General features: G+C 35.5%; 1 protein-coding gene across 2 annotated transcripts in view; it reads left to right on the top strand.

Moving 5' to 3' along the window:
- The window catches only part of LOC139691997 (uncharacterized), a 70,453-nt gene that overhangs the window by 26,613 nt on the left and 26,074 nt on the right, over positions 1-17,766 (top strand). For both annotated transcript variants that reach the window (XM_071590002.1, XM_071590010.1), the window contains exons 10-12: positions 4,198-4,325; positions 13,548-13,769; positions 14,824-14,991. In XM_071590002.1, the coding sequence (XP_071446103.1) occupies positions 4,198-4,325; positions 13,548-13,769; positions 14,824-14,991 (518 nt within the window). The remainder of the gene's footprint in view (positions 1-4,197; positions 4,326-13,547; positions 13,770-14,823; positions 14,992-17,766) is intronic.

Genomic DNA, 17,766 nt, shown 5'->3' with positions numbered 1-17,766 from the left:
AAACTGAGGCCATAAAAACTTTATTTTGCAAAATTTAGTCTACATCGATTTTGTCCCCTTCAAAGTACTCTCCATTTGTCGCTATGAACTTATTCCATCATCTTTTCCACTGTTGGAAAGCACCATTGGAAGACCTCAGCAATTAGGCTTTTTAGTTTTCTTGTCGTTTCTTGCTTTATTGTGTCCACATCTTCCCAGTGATGTCCCTTCATTACATTTATGGATTTTGAGATTAGGAAAAAGTCGCAGGGGGTGAGATCTGGTGAATAAATAGGATTATCTGGGATGGTGATAGAATTTTTGCCAGAAACTGGCGAACAATCAATTCTGAAAGTGCAGATTTATTGTCATGGTGAAGGATCCATCCATCATGTTTAGTTAAAATAGTGTGCACTGTTGATTTTCCTAAAGTCAGTTCATCAGCTACCATTTGGACAGTTTTTCGACGATCGGTTAGGACAAGGGAGTGGACACGATCAATGTTGTCATCAGCACTGGTGGTTGAAGGTCGTCCCAGCCTTGCATCATCTGTGGCATCTTGTAGGCCATCTTTAAAATGCTTAATCCACTTGAAAAGGGATGTTTTCTGCAGATCATTATCACTGTAAACAGCTGTCAACATTTCAGTAATTTCTTGATAACTTTTACCGCACTTTACCAAAATACTTGATGTTGATTTGTTGCTCCGGGACTTCGTCAGTTTCCATTTTCAACAAACAGTAAAAACAAGGACAACAGGAACTAGGAGGGTATGCTGAAAAGTAATGCACGCATGCTTGTAGAGCGCAAGCAAAAGCAAATAACCTGATTGGGCAAAAAGTACATTGAAGTACAATTCCTAAGTTTCAAAATCATATATTTATTTTTCAACATAGTCAACGTTATGGCTAACACATATCTCCCAATATGTAACATGTTTTTTCATTCCATCACTGAATAACTCTTCTGTCTTTTCTCAAATCCAGGACTTGACAGCTGCCTCAACTTCATCGTCTGAGGCGTAATGACTACCCTTGAAGTGTCTCTTGAGTTGTGGAAATAAATAAAAATTACAGGGTGCAATATCAGGGGAATAAGGAGGGTGTGGAATCCGTTCAAATCTGTTTACAGGTTTCGCGGAGCCTATCCAGTTGCGCACGAGGTGTGTGGACAAGCATTGTCATGTTGCAAGATTATTAGCGCCAGGCTGCTTTTAACATGACTAACTCCACGTCAGAGTAATTTTAGAGTCTGTATGTACTGAGAAGAATTTACTGTTGCCCCTCGTTCTTGAAAATTGGTCACACAAACTCGGTGAGCATCCCAAAACACAGTCAAAAGAAGTTACATCACTCATTCGGGCTTGTAATCCTGAAATTATACTACCCATCAATTTACAGTTGACTGATGAACAGCATTTTCACTTTAAAAAGCCTTAAAACAATGACAAATGTCAGTAGTAGTCAATTTTTTAGGGGTTAAAAATTGTTAACAGCGTGCTGTTTGACTCGGGTTGACATAGCACTAGAACATGGCTCTATACTTTGGCTTCTTGAAATACACTGGCTGAACGCAACAACCTCAAACCTGTGCATGAATATTGAGGGGGAATGTTATTTCCATGTGCCACATGGCACGCTTCTGAAGGTCATTTTGTTTGAGCTCTACAAGCGTGTGTGCATTACTTTTCAGCCTACCCTCATAAGATAACTGGCATCATGCGCACAGCTCGACAATCCTCCAAGCACAGATGGCTCATTGGGTCTCAGGCAACTAGTGCCGCTAGTGGGTGGGGCTTTAGTCTGCGTCATGACCGCCAAATTGCACCATATCACGCATTGTATTGCGTAGACCACTTGACCAAAATACCTGATGTTGATTTGTTGCTCTGGGATTTTGGCAATTTTCATTTTCGACAAACGGTAAAAACAAGGACAACAGAAACTAACATAACTGGCACCATACACACAGCTCAATGATCCGCCAAGCATAGGTGGCTCATTGGGTCTCAGGCAACTAGCACCTCTATTGGGCTATATTCCACATCATGGCCACCAGGTTGCGCCAGTTCATGCGTTTATTGCATAAACCATGAATGCATTCTGAGATCCATGATTCTGTTTTGGAACACTTGATGGTACATGATACATAGTGATCTCCTACTTTAATAAGAAAAATCCAAAATGGTTGAACGTTGCACAAAATCAAAGTTTTCTCATAGGATAAAAGACCATAAACACAGTAATGAACCCAAAGGTCAGTTTGGTAGTTGATGATAGAGTTCACCCAGTACTAAACCTGATGGCATGTGAAATTCACCCATCAGGGTAGGGGGGCCAGTTCCTTTCCTTGTGCCGGTAATGGTTTCTCAGGAAGATCTGTTGCCTGAAAAATCACATAGCTTGGGTGGAGCTGCAGGTGCCCCGAGAGGCTTGCCTGGGAATTGAACCCAGGCCCTCCAGTAAGTAGTCCAATGGTCTACCCCTGGACTGCCACGACCCACCTCTCATGAGATAATATTTGTGTATTAGTTAATGTACTTTATCAGGAAATTAAGCAGATGCTACTTTGCAGTGGTACATTAAGAAACTTTTTAAAGGAGCTATGTTTGTCTCCCTAATTATGAAGGGATTAAGAAGGGTGAAAGATATAAAAATAAATGCAACAAAATCATTACAAGAATGATATACAGTTTTAAATGTGGTGTTTGTGTTTACTATGGCTTGACCCATGTTAATTTCAACAATTCATTAGTAAGATGTCACTCATTAATTTTTTGCTCTCTACTACCAAATCTTTTGACTCTTAAACATATTAATTCCTTACATCTAGAGGGAATTACGTGCCTTAAGTTGATGTTTTTCAACTGCAAGATATCTTCCCCTTTGGGTAGTCTTCATCAATTCTCAACCAACTGGATGCTTGGCTCTTACCTGTGACTTCGTGAATGTCATTGAGGGCGACTAAAAGCTTGAGAACTCTCAGGATATCTCACATGATTGAGCACACTGCTGACATAATGGGATTGGAGAAGGAGTGAGATATTTTCAATATTATCAATTTGTCATAAATCAAGTATAAGATCATTAAATGAGTTAATGTATGCAATAGAAATGACAATGGACTTGAGTTTTTACCAACCAGGAAACCATTTCGAGTCCCTATGTGAGTGTTAATTAGTGAAGGTTATATTTCAAGGTTTCATCAATTCCAGTTCTTATCCTTATTCTCAAATTTTGATTCTGGTTCCCCAATTCTAATGCTTTTGATTCATTACAAACAATCTATATATAGGCTGCAAGAAATACGAGGAAATCTATTCCATCTTTATTGTTCTGCTTTGTCCTTCTCAATTAATGGTTTATTAAATTAATTTTCATATTAAATTTAGGTAACAGCTGACATTTGTTGGAACCAAATGGTTTTAAAAAGCAAATGGTATATTTAAAAACAATAAATTGGGGGATTCCATTCCCATTCACTTGGGAAGATAAAGAGTTGAGAATAGTGATATAGAATGGCTCCTGACTGTAAGGAATACCATTACTGGTTGCATAAAGTTCAAATTCTGGTCTATGGGTGGCATTGTGGGTACCACAAACAGATGCTGATGGGATTATATGTATATTGAGTTTTCAAGAAGAAAATCTGCTAAGTGCTTGCAGTGGCTTATGTCCAAATTTTTAAAATGTTATAATTGATTGTTGAGGTTTAATATAGATTATTTTTTCATCTTAACAACTATGGAAGAAGGAATCATTTAATACCTGTGATGCCTAATTAGTTTAAATGGAAACTATATATATGCTGTAGTCATGGAATTCTGGGGTTTATTGACCTGTGTCCTGCAATAGACTTTTTCTCGGTTTTGTCTCTTTGTAACTGCTAATGATTTATGCTTTACAGTGTTTCCAAATCTTTAAGTGTAATTTTTATGTTTTTCATGCAAGGGAGAGAATTTTTGTAATACTTTGCCTTCCATCAACTTAAAATTAGAAGATATGTATTCTTTTTCCTTAATAGTATTATTATTTTCTACCTTGTCTTGCATATATATTAGCTTAGTTTTTCTTCCTGTATTTTGATTTAAAATTATTCATCATTTGTTCAAGTTTTTGTAGAAAGTCATTAGTTTTCATAAAAATTTTGTGCCATCAGTGAATGACTACTCAGCTGTTGCTCTTTTAGGGTGTATATTTTTTGTTCATTCTATTACAGACAAAACCATGATGGCTCTGCTCAATAGGATCTCAAGTGATCCATTTCAGTGCTGGGAGTACAAAAATGTGTGTAAAAAACCAGTAGTGCTACCTTCTCTCAATCCAATGCTGCTCTTAACTCCTGAGGTAAGTGTGTGTTAGCCATGTAACCTATTTGTCTCAAGTAATCCCATTGTCAACCTTTTTCTTTGATATTGCAATCAAGTCAACCTTAAATAGTTATATAAAAAAATGAGACACCTTATACAGTGCATACTTATAAACACGATTCCATAAAGTGGTCTCTACCAGTGATTTTGCTGAAGTGAGAGCTTACCATAATGTGGTCAGTCCCATTAGTTTTTCATGTAAGCTGGAAACCACATTACAGTGGAACCTCGTACAACGAGCATAATTCATTCTGCGATCTTAGTCATAAAGTGAAACTCACGTTTAATGAAACACTGAATTAATTAATCTAACATATGATGTGTTTCATGCCAATATATAAATTGTATACAAGGTTTATTCAAAGAAATTATATATATTATTTAGGATTGTGGACCATGCTCACCTTTTCTCCTATCGTGGAATGAAGTAACCAGCCATACAAACTCGATTTGTAAAGGCAGAAAAGAATCCAAATAAATAGTTTATTATTTATGATAATTGCCTATTTCATTTTAACTAGAAATCAGTCTAGGGACATAAGTTTTTGCTGATGCTTCAAAATTTTGTAACTCCGAATAATCATTAAATAAATTTCTGGTGTGAATAGCCACTTCCTTATTAGGGTGATTCTTCATATGCATGATCAAATGTAACAGTTTCTTGTAATCTCCTCATCACATTCTTCCTGCTGTTTTGGACTTAACACTGCTTGAAGGCTCGGGTACTTACTGAATGGTATACAAGCTGGGGTTACATTTCCAAGTTGCTGCTTGCAAAACTATGCACAAGATATTATTAAACTTTGCACAAAAAATCACCAATAATAAGCCTGAACACAAGTTTGGAAAAATGTGTGATCATTAATGACACTAAGATGCTAGCGGAACAAGTGCTATACACAAACTGAAGTTGCAGGTGCGCAATCATTCCAGGAATTCAACTCTCCTTGTCACTCATTAAGCAAGTAATTTTTGGGTATCTCAATTTTGCTCTTTATGCAATTACTCACAATGCGAGTTGCTTGTCAAGCGAGGTTCCTTGGTACCTAATAATCCATTTACAATTTTTCTTACTGCATCAATTGGAGAGGTAAATTCAAATGTATTTTTATTTAAAATCTAGGGGTATAACACTAGGGGGAGAACTAATCCATAGGTATTGTCAAAAGGGATGCTACTGAACCAACAGCGTCAGAGGGAAGATACCCTAATGCTGCCCTCCCTAAAGAGTTACATGCCACCTTCCCTAATAGGGTATGCACCCCCTGCTTCCTAGAATACAAGTACGAGTGTTCTGGAAGACGAGATGGAGTACAATAATGTCAGGAGAAATGCTACCAAACCAGCAACATTAGAGGGAAAAAGACCCTACTCCTTTACCCCACCCACTACACACGCCCTGTATTTAAGGGCCTGCATCCAGGGTGAATGGGCTCTAAAGGAGGGGCTCTAGAGAGTTGGCGTTGTCCCAGTTATGATCCCGTGATTACGTTTGCTGTCTTGGCACTGCCATGGCCGGTTATCACTAGGTGACCATTCGGTGAGAGTCTGCTTTGGCCTGGTTATGATCCTGTGACCATGCTCACTGTTTTGCCGCTGACTGTGTTCACTGCTTGAGGCCTCCTTCCTCCCTGCTTTCCCACCCGAGCCAGGATTCTTTCAGGCATAGCAATGTAACCTGAATTTTAGTAAATTAATGAACATTGATCCTATAATGATATGGCCTGCATCATTACGCTGATTGATCCCACCATGTTACTGATGCCCTGCCACCAGATAACTTTAAATTTTATATGCATATGTTGAACTGCCTTGGTAATTTTTAGAAATTAATGAATATTTTGTGGATTATTCCAGAAAAATTGGTGTATAACATTACATGCATCGGTTGGCTAATGAAATTAAAAACCTTTCAAAAGAGCTTTTGTACCAAAACCCTTACGAACACCCAACATGATGCTTACCAGACGCCAAGGAAGGCCATTGTTTTTGGTATGAATCGGCTCCCATCCATTATTCCCTTTTCCCTCTTGATACTCGAATCTAATGTTTGCAACTTAAATTCCTTAGTAGTGTTAATAATTTTAAATTTCTCTAATCATTTCTTACATTGTCATACATTACATTGTATTATTTGAGTTAAATCAAAGATTCAATGATGCAATATCTCTTTACTTCGAAACCAAAGATTTTTGACCTTGAACAAGATGCATATTGTAACAGCAGGTTGTGAAGTATTAAGGTAAAATGGGCCTTATATCTTTCCATATGTTGTGAAAAATATTAGCATATGAGGTATATTGTAAACTTTAAATTATTACTAAAAAATAATCAAGGTAGAAACTTAATTTTTTTTGTTACTACTAAGACTTCTGTACATAGTCCCTATCCTGAGTTATACATTTCTCCTAGCGTTTCTTGAACTTCCTAAGCCTGCCATTGTAGAATCTAGCAGATTGCATCGAAAACCATTGCTCCACTTCTTGAATGAGGTGTTTTTGTTATTGAATTTGTGTTGTCGAATCTCTGACCATGCAATGATTTTTTGAGCTCTGAGAATGAGAACATAGTCGCTTGGGTGAGATCAGGAGAAGAAGGTGGATATGGCAAAGTTTCAGAGCCACATAGCTATGATTCCTCAACTTCACCTCATGATGAGTCAGCAGGTGCATTGTCGGCAAGAAGACAGATGCCTTGGTGATCTCACCGTACCATTTATTTTTCAGAGCATCACACAATTTGTTCAGCAGTGTTCAGTAATAGGCACCAGTGATGGTCTGGTCCTTCAGGTATTCTGTTAAGATGACTCCACAACAGTTCCAAAAAACAGACAGCATGACCTTCCCTGCAGACCTCTGCACCTTAGCCTTCTTGGGGGGAGGTGAGTTGCCGTGCTTCCACTCCTTGCTTATCTCTTTGGTCTCTGGACTATATTTAAGTCCATGATTCATCCATTGTTACCAGGCGACCAAAATATCCTCTTCGTCTTGGTCCAAAATATTCAACATTTTCCTTGCCAGGTCGTGCCATGTTTGCCTCTAAATAGAGTTATTAAGTGTGGAACTCAGCGTGCTGGCACCATTAGTGAATAATTTTCCACTCTCTAAGTAACTAAGATTAATCTCATTCGTGGTCATCGGGATCCTTGCTCTTTAGCCTAATAGGATAAAGTACTCCACTTTCTTAACTGTGAGAGTACTGTCCACGAGTAATGATCTTTCACTTCCTGGTTTGCCTGTGAGGGATATATGGGCAGTTTGAAATTTCCTTTTCTACCTCACAAATGTGTCGTATGATGGGCTATCATTTCTGTAAACACCCATTATTTAATCATGGATTTCGCGGGTACTGTCACCTTTCAAATGAAGGAACTTAATCACTCTGTGAGCATTATCTTTTCCACACTGAGTTACTTCAATCTACAGCTTACAGAAACAAATAAATCCATATTAATAGCTGTAATTTACAATATTATCTACATAAGGGTCAAGTAATATGCAAAAGAAATTTTATCCAAATATCTCTGTTATTTCTTAATAATAATTACTTCAAAATGATACTTCCACGTATGTACTGTTGTCTCTGATAAATTGACTTTTTCCGAAATCAAATAAGAATTTTAAACATGGTTGAAATACAGTTTGCCAAAAGTAGTTTTAGACAGGATTAATGAAGTGTTAAATTTGAGAAGTAGTCTTAGTTGAGGTATTTTCAATATACTGTGGAACCTCGCTTAACGAGTACCTCGCATAGAGAGCAATTCGCCTAATGAATCAAAATATTGAACCTGAAAAATGACTCACTAAATGAACGACTTTTTGCATAATGAGCAATGAGGAGAGCAGGCTTCCCGGAATGATTGCGCGCCTGCTCCTTCATTTTGTGAAGAGCACTCCTTCTGCTAGCATCTTAGTGTCACTTGTGATCAAAAATTTTTTCAAAAGTTTGGAAGATGTCAGGATCTTCAGTGGCTGAATAAGTATTTTAGGGGAGCCATACATAATTCAAGGAGTAGTCAAGAAGAACTGGCATCAATGGTATTGTGAGACATGGAGAAAGAGGTGGTGATCTGAAAATTAAAACCATGTTTATATAATTAATGTGAAACTCCAATAGCCGTAAACAGTTTACCTTTCTAAACAAAGTAAAATTGAAATTAATTGGCTAGCGCCACAAGTTTTTCACAACCCCCTCCCTCCCCCACACATGTAACACTATATATTCTTCGGATTGCCCTTACCCTTTCTCACTTCGACTTGTGTTGTAGTGACGATTACCCTTCAGTACGCTGAAGAGGGCTACTTTGTGGCGGAAATACGCGTATTCGTATTCACCTTTCTTATCCTCTCCTTTTTTACCTTTTACCCCTTTTACCTACCTCATTATCCCTTTTTTACCTTTTACCCCTTCTTGACTTGTGGCGCTAGCCAATTAATTTCAATTTTACTTTGTTTAGAAAGGTAAACTGTTTACGGCTATTGGAGTTTCACATTTATTATATATTACTAGCCGTAAGAGCTCATTTCTATCAATAAAACCATGTTTGTTTACCATTCAGAAAGTCTACAAGCCATCAAGAAGTCCAAAGCGGCAGGCTAAATGTGATGTGGATATTTGGGAGGAAACTTTTGCATCGTACCACTTGTAAGAGGATTGCCCAATTATAGTAGTGGTGATGATGTGTGCCAGAAATTTGCTTAATTATAAATCTGAGTCACATTTTCATAAAATTTTGAAGCATCAGTAAAAAAATGCCTATAGACAGCTTCCTAGTAAAAAGGAATTAAGTATGTAGCAGAATTGGTAAAACTATTATTTGTATTCTTTTTTACAAAAAGTTAACTTTTTCAGTTTCTTTATTCTGCAGTAGAGGAAAAGGTAAACATAAACCACAATCCTGTAAACTGTATTTATTTATGATTTCCTTTGAATAAATCTTGTACATAATTTATTTATTAGCATGAAATGCACTATCATATTTTACATTAATTCATACATGAAAGGTTGCTTCACTAAACAAGTCTTTCGCTTTACAAGAAAGATCACGGAATGAATTATGCTCATTTTACAACGTTTCATTGTACCAATGCTTTCTGCAGATACATATCTAAATGCTTTTGTATCTATATGATCAGCAAGTCTCATGGAGGAATAGGATGTATCAGAATAAGAAACTCATCATTGAGCTACTTCAGGAAAATTAAATTATAGTCTTAAGTATTTGAATTATTATTCGCTGAAGTCTACTGACTTTGTGTGGGTTTAGGTTGGACACTGGCACTATATACTGCTGTATTCTTAAATCCGTACTAATATGGCACAAAATATCCTTAAACTCCATAGTACATATTATAAGAGCCTATTCCTTAGCTGCACATAATTTATAAATCACTTATTTCATCTAAAATGCTTACTCCATTCCTCCTCTTGCCTCGCTTTCCCAGCATTCTTCCACTTATTACTGTTTTCACCATCCCATTGCCTCTTAGTATCTACTGTATCCACTTCTCTTGCCTTCCTTGAGTTTCTTCTAAGTTATCTCTGCACCCCTACTATGCCTAGAACATAATCATTGGTTTTCCTTTCAGTCCAATTAATTTTTTACATTCTTCTCCTCACCAACATCTCAAAAGCCAGCAGTCTAAGCTTATCCTCTTGCCTCAACAACCATGTTTCCTATCCAAACAAAAGTAACCTCCATGATAAAGATTTCAATAGCGTTTTCTTTATACCTTTACTTAAGGTTCCCTCAACAATTCCCTCTTTGTAAACTATATTTTACACATAGTAATACTTCATTTAATGTTTCTACTTTTCTGTCCATCCTCCTAAATTCTCCAGCATATTGATCAATTTTTTGAATTTTTATGCTTATTCATATCCTGCCATATTAATTCTGGTATGATTTTTTCTTTCATTTGAATAGTCCTTTTAATTTCATTTACGATTGCAATTATCGTCTAAACTCCATGCAGTTTGCATGATAAGGAAGCTTTAGTAATGGACATTTTCATAACTGCCTGAAATAGCATAAGAACCATTTCCAGTTTTTCAGCAGAATAGGTCCATTGCTCTCTCAGTGGCAATGCTTTGCATCTTTGAGATGTTTGACCTACACGTCTGGGGAGATAGAAACCTAATAGGGACCTTGTATCATCTTACAATGAGTCATTCTTTACCATGAGGGAGTTGTTTACTGCCTAAATGGGAAGTGCTGCATATAAGACTTCATGTCCTGGTGACGGAATGAGCATCCTTGAAACATATGACTCCCTCATCTGAAGAGATAAGTACCTTATATTGCATGACAATGAGTCAGACTTTCAAAATGCTGCCATAAGAGGGCGTGGCTTACTGTTGGAATGCTGAGTGCTGCATTGGCTCTCAGGGTATCCTCCTGGTGGGCTGTAAATGCAACAATAATTAATCTCACTTTCTGCATTGAATCAGTATAGGCCTATTATGGTTTAGTCTATATGGACATAACTAAATTGCTCACCCCAGGACATTATACAGAAATAAGGTTACCCCATCTTTTGTTACAGTTGCTTTACTTTAATACCCCTGGCTAGGTTCCACTACTCAGTCAGGACATACTTAACAGGAACAGTTTGTAGAGATTGAAAATTATTACCTCAACAGCTTCTACAAAACTTCATTTTGGGAGAGTTAAGATTTTTTGGAAGTTTTTTCTGTGTGGAATTAGGAAAAAGTAATCTCAAAAAGCAAGTATATCTCATGAGCACTTCTTCTGGCCTAACAATGTTGAACAGTCCATCAAAAATAATTATAATGCCAGTTTCCAAGCCAGATATATTGGAATACAACGGATATATGGGAGGCATAGATGTTTGGTATGATGCTTTTATGTGTATTTGGGTGAAAGAAGGTGGAATTCAATGTAATATCGAGAATGTTGCTGAATGCATACATTCTATTCAAGGAAAATATATTTGTTGGAACAATCTAATGTCTCCATTGAACTTCAACAGCTCCATAATAGAAGAGCTTGCAAGAGTTAGACACAAGGTTAGAGACATTTTAACAAATGCAGCGATGAAGAAAATCCTCCAGGTGCCTTTCATGATGTTGTTCAAAAATGCTTCTAGAAAGAAAACTTAGATTGTGCAAGGAGTTCTCTACAATGGAAAGAAAGATCACGTCATGAATTGCATGAGTGAGGTGTGACAAAGTGCTGCGCCCAAGGTGCATCAATTGCCACTCAAAACAAATGTTAATAAATGAATATTTTCACATTATTACATTGTGTTTATGCATTTCATGCACGTTTATCAAGTGTTTTTCTCTGTTGATATGCATTGATATATATCTAGTGTGAATTCTGTTTGTGTTCATTTTTTTGTATGTTGTGAAGTTTTCATTTTAAGTTTTAAGTAATCATAGGTTTTGTATTTTGCTGTGTCAAATATTTTAAAAGTAATTTCGAAGTAAAGAATTTATTTTTCTAAGATGGATTTACTGCAATTGGTTTTTTGTTTAATTGCTTCAATGCACAATGCTAACAAAAGGATATTATGTTTACTGTAATTTGTAAAATATTCAGCAAATTATTGTTTATAATAATGTTTTATAGCCTCATCATAACATTTTTTGCTCATATTTAACAAATATGCTTTGCACTCAAAGGGTTAAACATTGAAAGATCCTTGAAGAATTCTGTATCGATGCATAATGATAATTTTCAACCTAGTTTTACTATCAGTTTATTCTTCATGCAAAATTTTAGTGCAGTATTACACCTATAAAAGGCAAAATGTATTGATTTGTAACAGTATGATGTAAATTTCTTGGAATGAAAGGTAATAGAAATCAGATGGTATAATGAAAATTAAATTAGTATTTTATGATAAATTAGCATTAAGTGTGAACAAAACAGAGGATATTATCAGCATTATGATAGGAATTTCAATGCAACAATTTCAGAGTGTAAAAATCATTCGACTTTTTTACACTCTGAAATTGTTGCATTGAAATGCACATTAGCGGATGACTCCGTTAAAAGTTACTGTTGCGGCATCCCCCGCAGTTTCTTTGGAATTATGATACGATATTAATTTTGTGTTCTATTGCTTTTGTCTAGCAAATATAAATGTCTATAAATGGATAAAGATTCAAGTGTCTCATTAAGAATTTAACATGAGAAGTGTAATACTTATGCCATGGAAATTATGCCTTATGCCATGGTATATTATGATTGTCTTCATCCAGTTATAAATAAATTGTACAGAGTTTGGATCCAGACACTGTAGAGTAGTAATTTTTGACAGATTTTTATCTGCTAGAGATAGGTATAGGTTTAGATAATAATTTAATTTTTGATATGGAAAGAAATGAAAAATGTTTTCATGTTAGTTAGAAATTCATTTAATGATAATGCAGCGATGCATTTTTGCAAAATGTTGAAGCATCAGCCAAAACAAAGTCCCTAGGCAGGATTTTAGTGAAATGGAATAACGAATGTGACATATATAATAAATAAATTATTTCAATCTTTTTTTGGTTTTTACGAATTGAGTTCACATTCCAGATTGGTTCATTCTGCAATAGAGAAAAGATGAAGATGATTCATGATCCTAAACAATGTGTATTTAATTTTCTTTGAATTAACCTTCTAAATAATGTTTTTGGCACGGAACACATTATCATATTTAACATTAATTTATATGTTTCACTGGATGGATGTTTCACTTTGTGAGAAAGATCCCTGAACAAAATATGCTCTTTGTGTGAGTTTCCTTCCTACATTTATGGGTAGGTCGATCCCGTGAATCTTTTTACTCCTGAATGTTTACTAAAAATTACCATTTTTTTACATTTTTTTTAATGTTTAAGTTGACCTTAGTTTTTTTCATAGTTATTAAATGCTTCTGTTAATTCTTGTGAATTAATGTTTATTATAGCCTGTAAACCTTTGCTAAATGCGTGTTCTCAAGTAATAAGGACTAAAAGAAGTATAATTGAACACTTTTAATGATATTTATCAAGTTGTAAGCAATCAACATTAATTTTGATCATTGCAATGTGTCAGCAGTATCAATCATTTTCAATGATAGAGATCTTGTGAGTGTATTCTGAAATTTACTGGCAGCGGCTCAAATGGTACCTAGAATTGCTTTTACCACTTGTTTTATATAATTCATTTACATTTATCAATTAAATATTGAAAATTCTATTTCAGATGGATATAACCCCACCATTCATGAAAAATCGTAAACGACCAGTTGAACCAGAAGTTCTTACTTCATCATCCACACCAGTTGATATCCCTAAAAAGCTACGACAGCAAACTATTTTACAAGAGTATTATTATGGTCGAATAAAAGGCCGTTCAAAGGAGTTAAAGAAAGAGGAATCAAAATTAAAGGCTTCTGCTGGAAATAACACACTAGTTGAATTTCAGGTATGTGTAATAAAAACAAAAGGAATGACTTGTCTTTGTCATGCTTGGCCATTATAAGAATAGGACTCCTAAGGCAAGGGAGAACTTCTGTTTTCAAATTATTTTCAGTCCAATGTGATGGGTATATTAATTCATAAACATTTGCACTTGAATAATTTTTATAAATATATTCCTGTAAGTCCTGCTGATATGCAAAGTTTCCATTATTTTATGGTAATCCTAAAGTCTATTGGAAAACCAATTTACCTTAAGCAATAGACAGAAAATATTGAAGTCTTCATGTTATACAATAAGTGTAAGCTGTATTGAAACTTTAAAAAAGTTGCAGGAAAAGTACAGGCATTTTTTGTCACCCATAAGGATATGCTCTAATATATTATAAAGATTGATTAATATATATCAATATATATTTTAATGTCGTGACTTATCACAAGTATTGTTGTAAGTCATAATTCCCTCTACTCTATTGTGAACACTCTTATGAACTAATGAAGAAAGCCCTTTTAAATTTTCTATACATTAATACTTTATTGGTAATGTACCATTTAAGGTAGGTTTTGAATGAACACATGACTGATAATTTTTGCAGTTCTTAGTCTTGTTCAACTAGACACAACCAGTCCCCCCTCACTGCAATAAATTGCTCTTCAATTCTGCATACCTCTTGACCCCTTTCATTCTTTTCAACATACCTACCCTGGTCTTCCCCTCACCTAGCCTGCCTTCTAGCAGTTCTCCCTCTATCTCAGCCTTGAACATTCCATTGCTAATGAAACTGCACTGCATCTATATTTCCTGCCTTATGGGAGTTCTTCCAACTCAATTCTCTCCTTCTCTGGCATTCTTAGTACTTCTTCATTTGTTTTCCTTTTTATCCATTTTATTTTTTCCATCCTACAATCAATTTATTTGACATATTTGGAGCACACTTTGCAATGTAATAATTTCAAAGGGTGTGATGAATATAAATATTAATTTCATGTGATAATTTCTTGTTACTTGTTAATAATGCTAATAATTTAATATATTTTTTCATTGTCATTGATTTCAATAGTGTTGTGCTTGTCAGCGAACATTCTACAACAATCTACAGTTCATGAGGCATCTAATGAAGCACACTCAGAATAATGGAAATCTTGATGCAGCTGATGATACTTCTGTTTGTAATTACTGCCTTCGCACCTTTGTCACTCCCTACATGTTAGAAAGCCACATCAAAGATGTATGTATACCTAAAAAAATTTCATTCTGCTTATTTCCTGTCTGTGCCAGTTTTTATACCTCCTTACCTATGGTTCTCAGAAGGACTAAATTATTGCTATTCATCATTTTGTGTGGTATTCTATAGATTCACGCAAATTGTCTATATTTAAGGACTAAATAACTGTAGAATTGGTATTATGACAATAAAAATGTGGTACATGTTTTTACATTGTAATCAAAGGAAAGGAGAGATCGTGATCTGTAAACTGGAGATATGTGTGGATTAAGGGAAAGCCAAGAAGTCAATATCAACCACAGTCACTATGTATAGTACATCTTATTTTTCTATTTGTTTTAACATAATGACCATTTCCTTTTCAATTGATTTGTTATGATATACTTAATTGCATTTGAAGTTCAAATTGTGAATTTAAAATTACAATGTTGTTAGAAATTACTAAAATTATTTATTTTTTACTCCTACGTACAGTGGAAAGTTGTACAGGGTGCTGTGGCAACATAACTTCCTGTTTTGATGAGGTTTTGCTTTATAAAAAAGGAAGTGATATTGCTGCACCCTATACTACGAGCATAATTTGTTCCACACTCTTTCTTGTAAAGAAAAACACTCATTTAGCAAAACAACTTTTTGCTTATAAATTAATACAAAATACAATAATGCATTCCATGCCAAAAAAATAAATTGTGTGCAAGGTATATTCCAAGAAAATTATGAAACGTTGTTTAGGATCATGGAACATGTTAATCTTTTCATCTATCATGGAATGAAGCAACCACAAATGTGAACTCGATTGTAAAAGCAAAAAAGAATCTAAATAAATATTTTATTATTTATGATACATAACTAAATCCTTTATACTCTAAATTTGTCTAGAGACATTTGTTTTTGACAATCCTTCTGAAGTTTGTAAAAATGCAACTCAGAATAATCATTCAATAAATTTCTGACGTGCATCGCCACTTTTTATCACTGCCTGTGACCTCTACATCACATTTAGCCTGCTGTTTTGGACTTAACCTTTCCTGGAGGCTCGTGGACTTTCTGAATGATAAATATGCAGGGTTTTAATTTTCAAATTGCCTCTTGCATGTTTGCAAAATAGCAGTGTGAGATGCCCTTTCATTGCCTTGTGGTTGGGCAATGCAGTTTCTTTTGCTGTTATGTGCACAAATATAGATTTGCTTTTACAAACATTTATAAATATCAGAAAGAGTAATCTTCCAAGTATTGAACTCTGGAGGACATCTTGTTAGACTTCAAGTGATTGGGATATAGGATTGATTTTGGTGCCTATTGCTGTGTTAAAGGAGTATTTGACTTTTTCTCGTTAGTCAGAAAAGATTTGGTCCCGGCAAGGACATTGTCATTCATACCCATCCTTATTAGTTAGGGGAAAAGCTGCTTGAATACCCAACCTTTTACCCCTAGTTTGGGGAATATCAGCTAATGGCCAATGTTATCAAATGCTTTACTAAAATCATAGAATGTACTAAGTGCAATATATTTGCTGTCCAGGGCTTTGTAGTTATAATGTAGCAGAAAAGCAGCACTAGTGGTTGATTTACCACTCTGGCATTCATGCTATGCAGCATGTAATAGCTGGTGGGATTCCAGAAAGTTTTTGAGAAACTAGAGATAACTGGAATTGGGTGATAAATGGGTCATTCAGTAAATCCCTAGGAAAAAATAGGGAAACACTATTTTGGGTAGATATTTTGTTTGCCAACATAATCTCCTTTTAGTTTGATACACTTCTCCCTGTAATTCTCCAAATTTGTAAGTTGTCCACTGAGAGTGGCACCCGTTGTGATTTTTGTCACACTAAATTTTTCATGCAAAATTGAAAGGACTGTACCTTGTGATATGCTTGTGTAACCGCAGCTATTTCATGAACTTTGATTCGTTGATCAAAAGCCCTATCTTGGATTTTGTAAATTATTTTGGAGGAATTCACTTCCACTGGACGTCCTGAATGTTGCTCATCATTTGTGGATGTTCGACCATGTTTAAGCTAATTCCCTCAATTGTAAACTGTTGCAAACACAGGTGCAGTTGTGCCATGAACTTCATCCAACTCAGCTTTCATCTCTTTCGTTGTTAAGCCTTTTAAATAGAAGTGTTAAATCACAACAATACCACCTCCTTATTAATGGAAGCAGCCAAAGTATAATATTAGGCTATATTCAAAAACACTGAAAGATACTATTTCTTGTGGACGTAGGTCATTGTTGTAGGATTATTTAGAATTTATTACCTTTAGAGATTGAATGATAATGGAGAGAAAGTTAAGGTAATAATTTCTTGGATAGGATAGATAAACTTGGTTGGCGATGCCTGAAGTAGGACACACTGATACCAGTCACCTAGAATTTATTTTGATGAACCAGTATTGCCCCTGGTTACCACTCACCTTCTAGCAGCTAATTTAGTAAATGGAGGAGATGTGGAGTGTTTCAGTTTTTCAGTCTACAGTTGAGAAAGATTCAGTGAACAGTTGAGAAGGAAGGCACTTGGAGTATCAATAATAGGATGTTGAGTCCCAGGGGATTAAACATGAAGGTATAGTGTATCCATGTACTGGGATGCTGGATTGCCATCACTTTTGAGTAGGGAGACAGCACTGTTAGATTGTAGAGCACACTGAAATGGTGATTCACTTATGCAAGAGGCTTTGAACAAGTTAGGGTGGATTTGAGAAACTATAAATCTTGCATCCCTACTCCTTTGGGCCAATTTTTATGATTTTTTAGCTTATGCATCAGGGAAATTTCA

The sequence above is a fragment of the Hetaerina americana genome, unplaced genomic scaffold, assembly GCF_022747635.1.
Source record: "Hetaerina americana unplaced genomic scaffold, ioHetAmer1.1.p SCAF_1, whole genome shotgun sequence".
Taxonomy (NCBI): domain Eukaryota; kingdom Metazoa; phylum Arthropoda; class Insecta; order Odonata; family Calopterygidae; genus Hetaerina; species Hetaerina americana.
The sequence above is the reverse complement of the archived record's forward strand: the minus strand, read 5'-3'. Positions and strand labels throughout refer to the sequence as shown.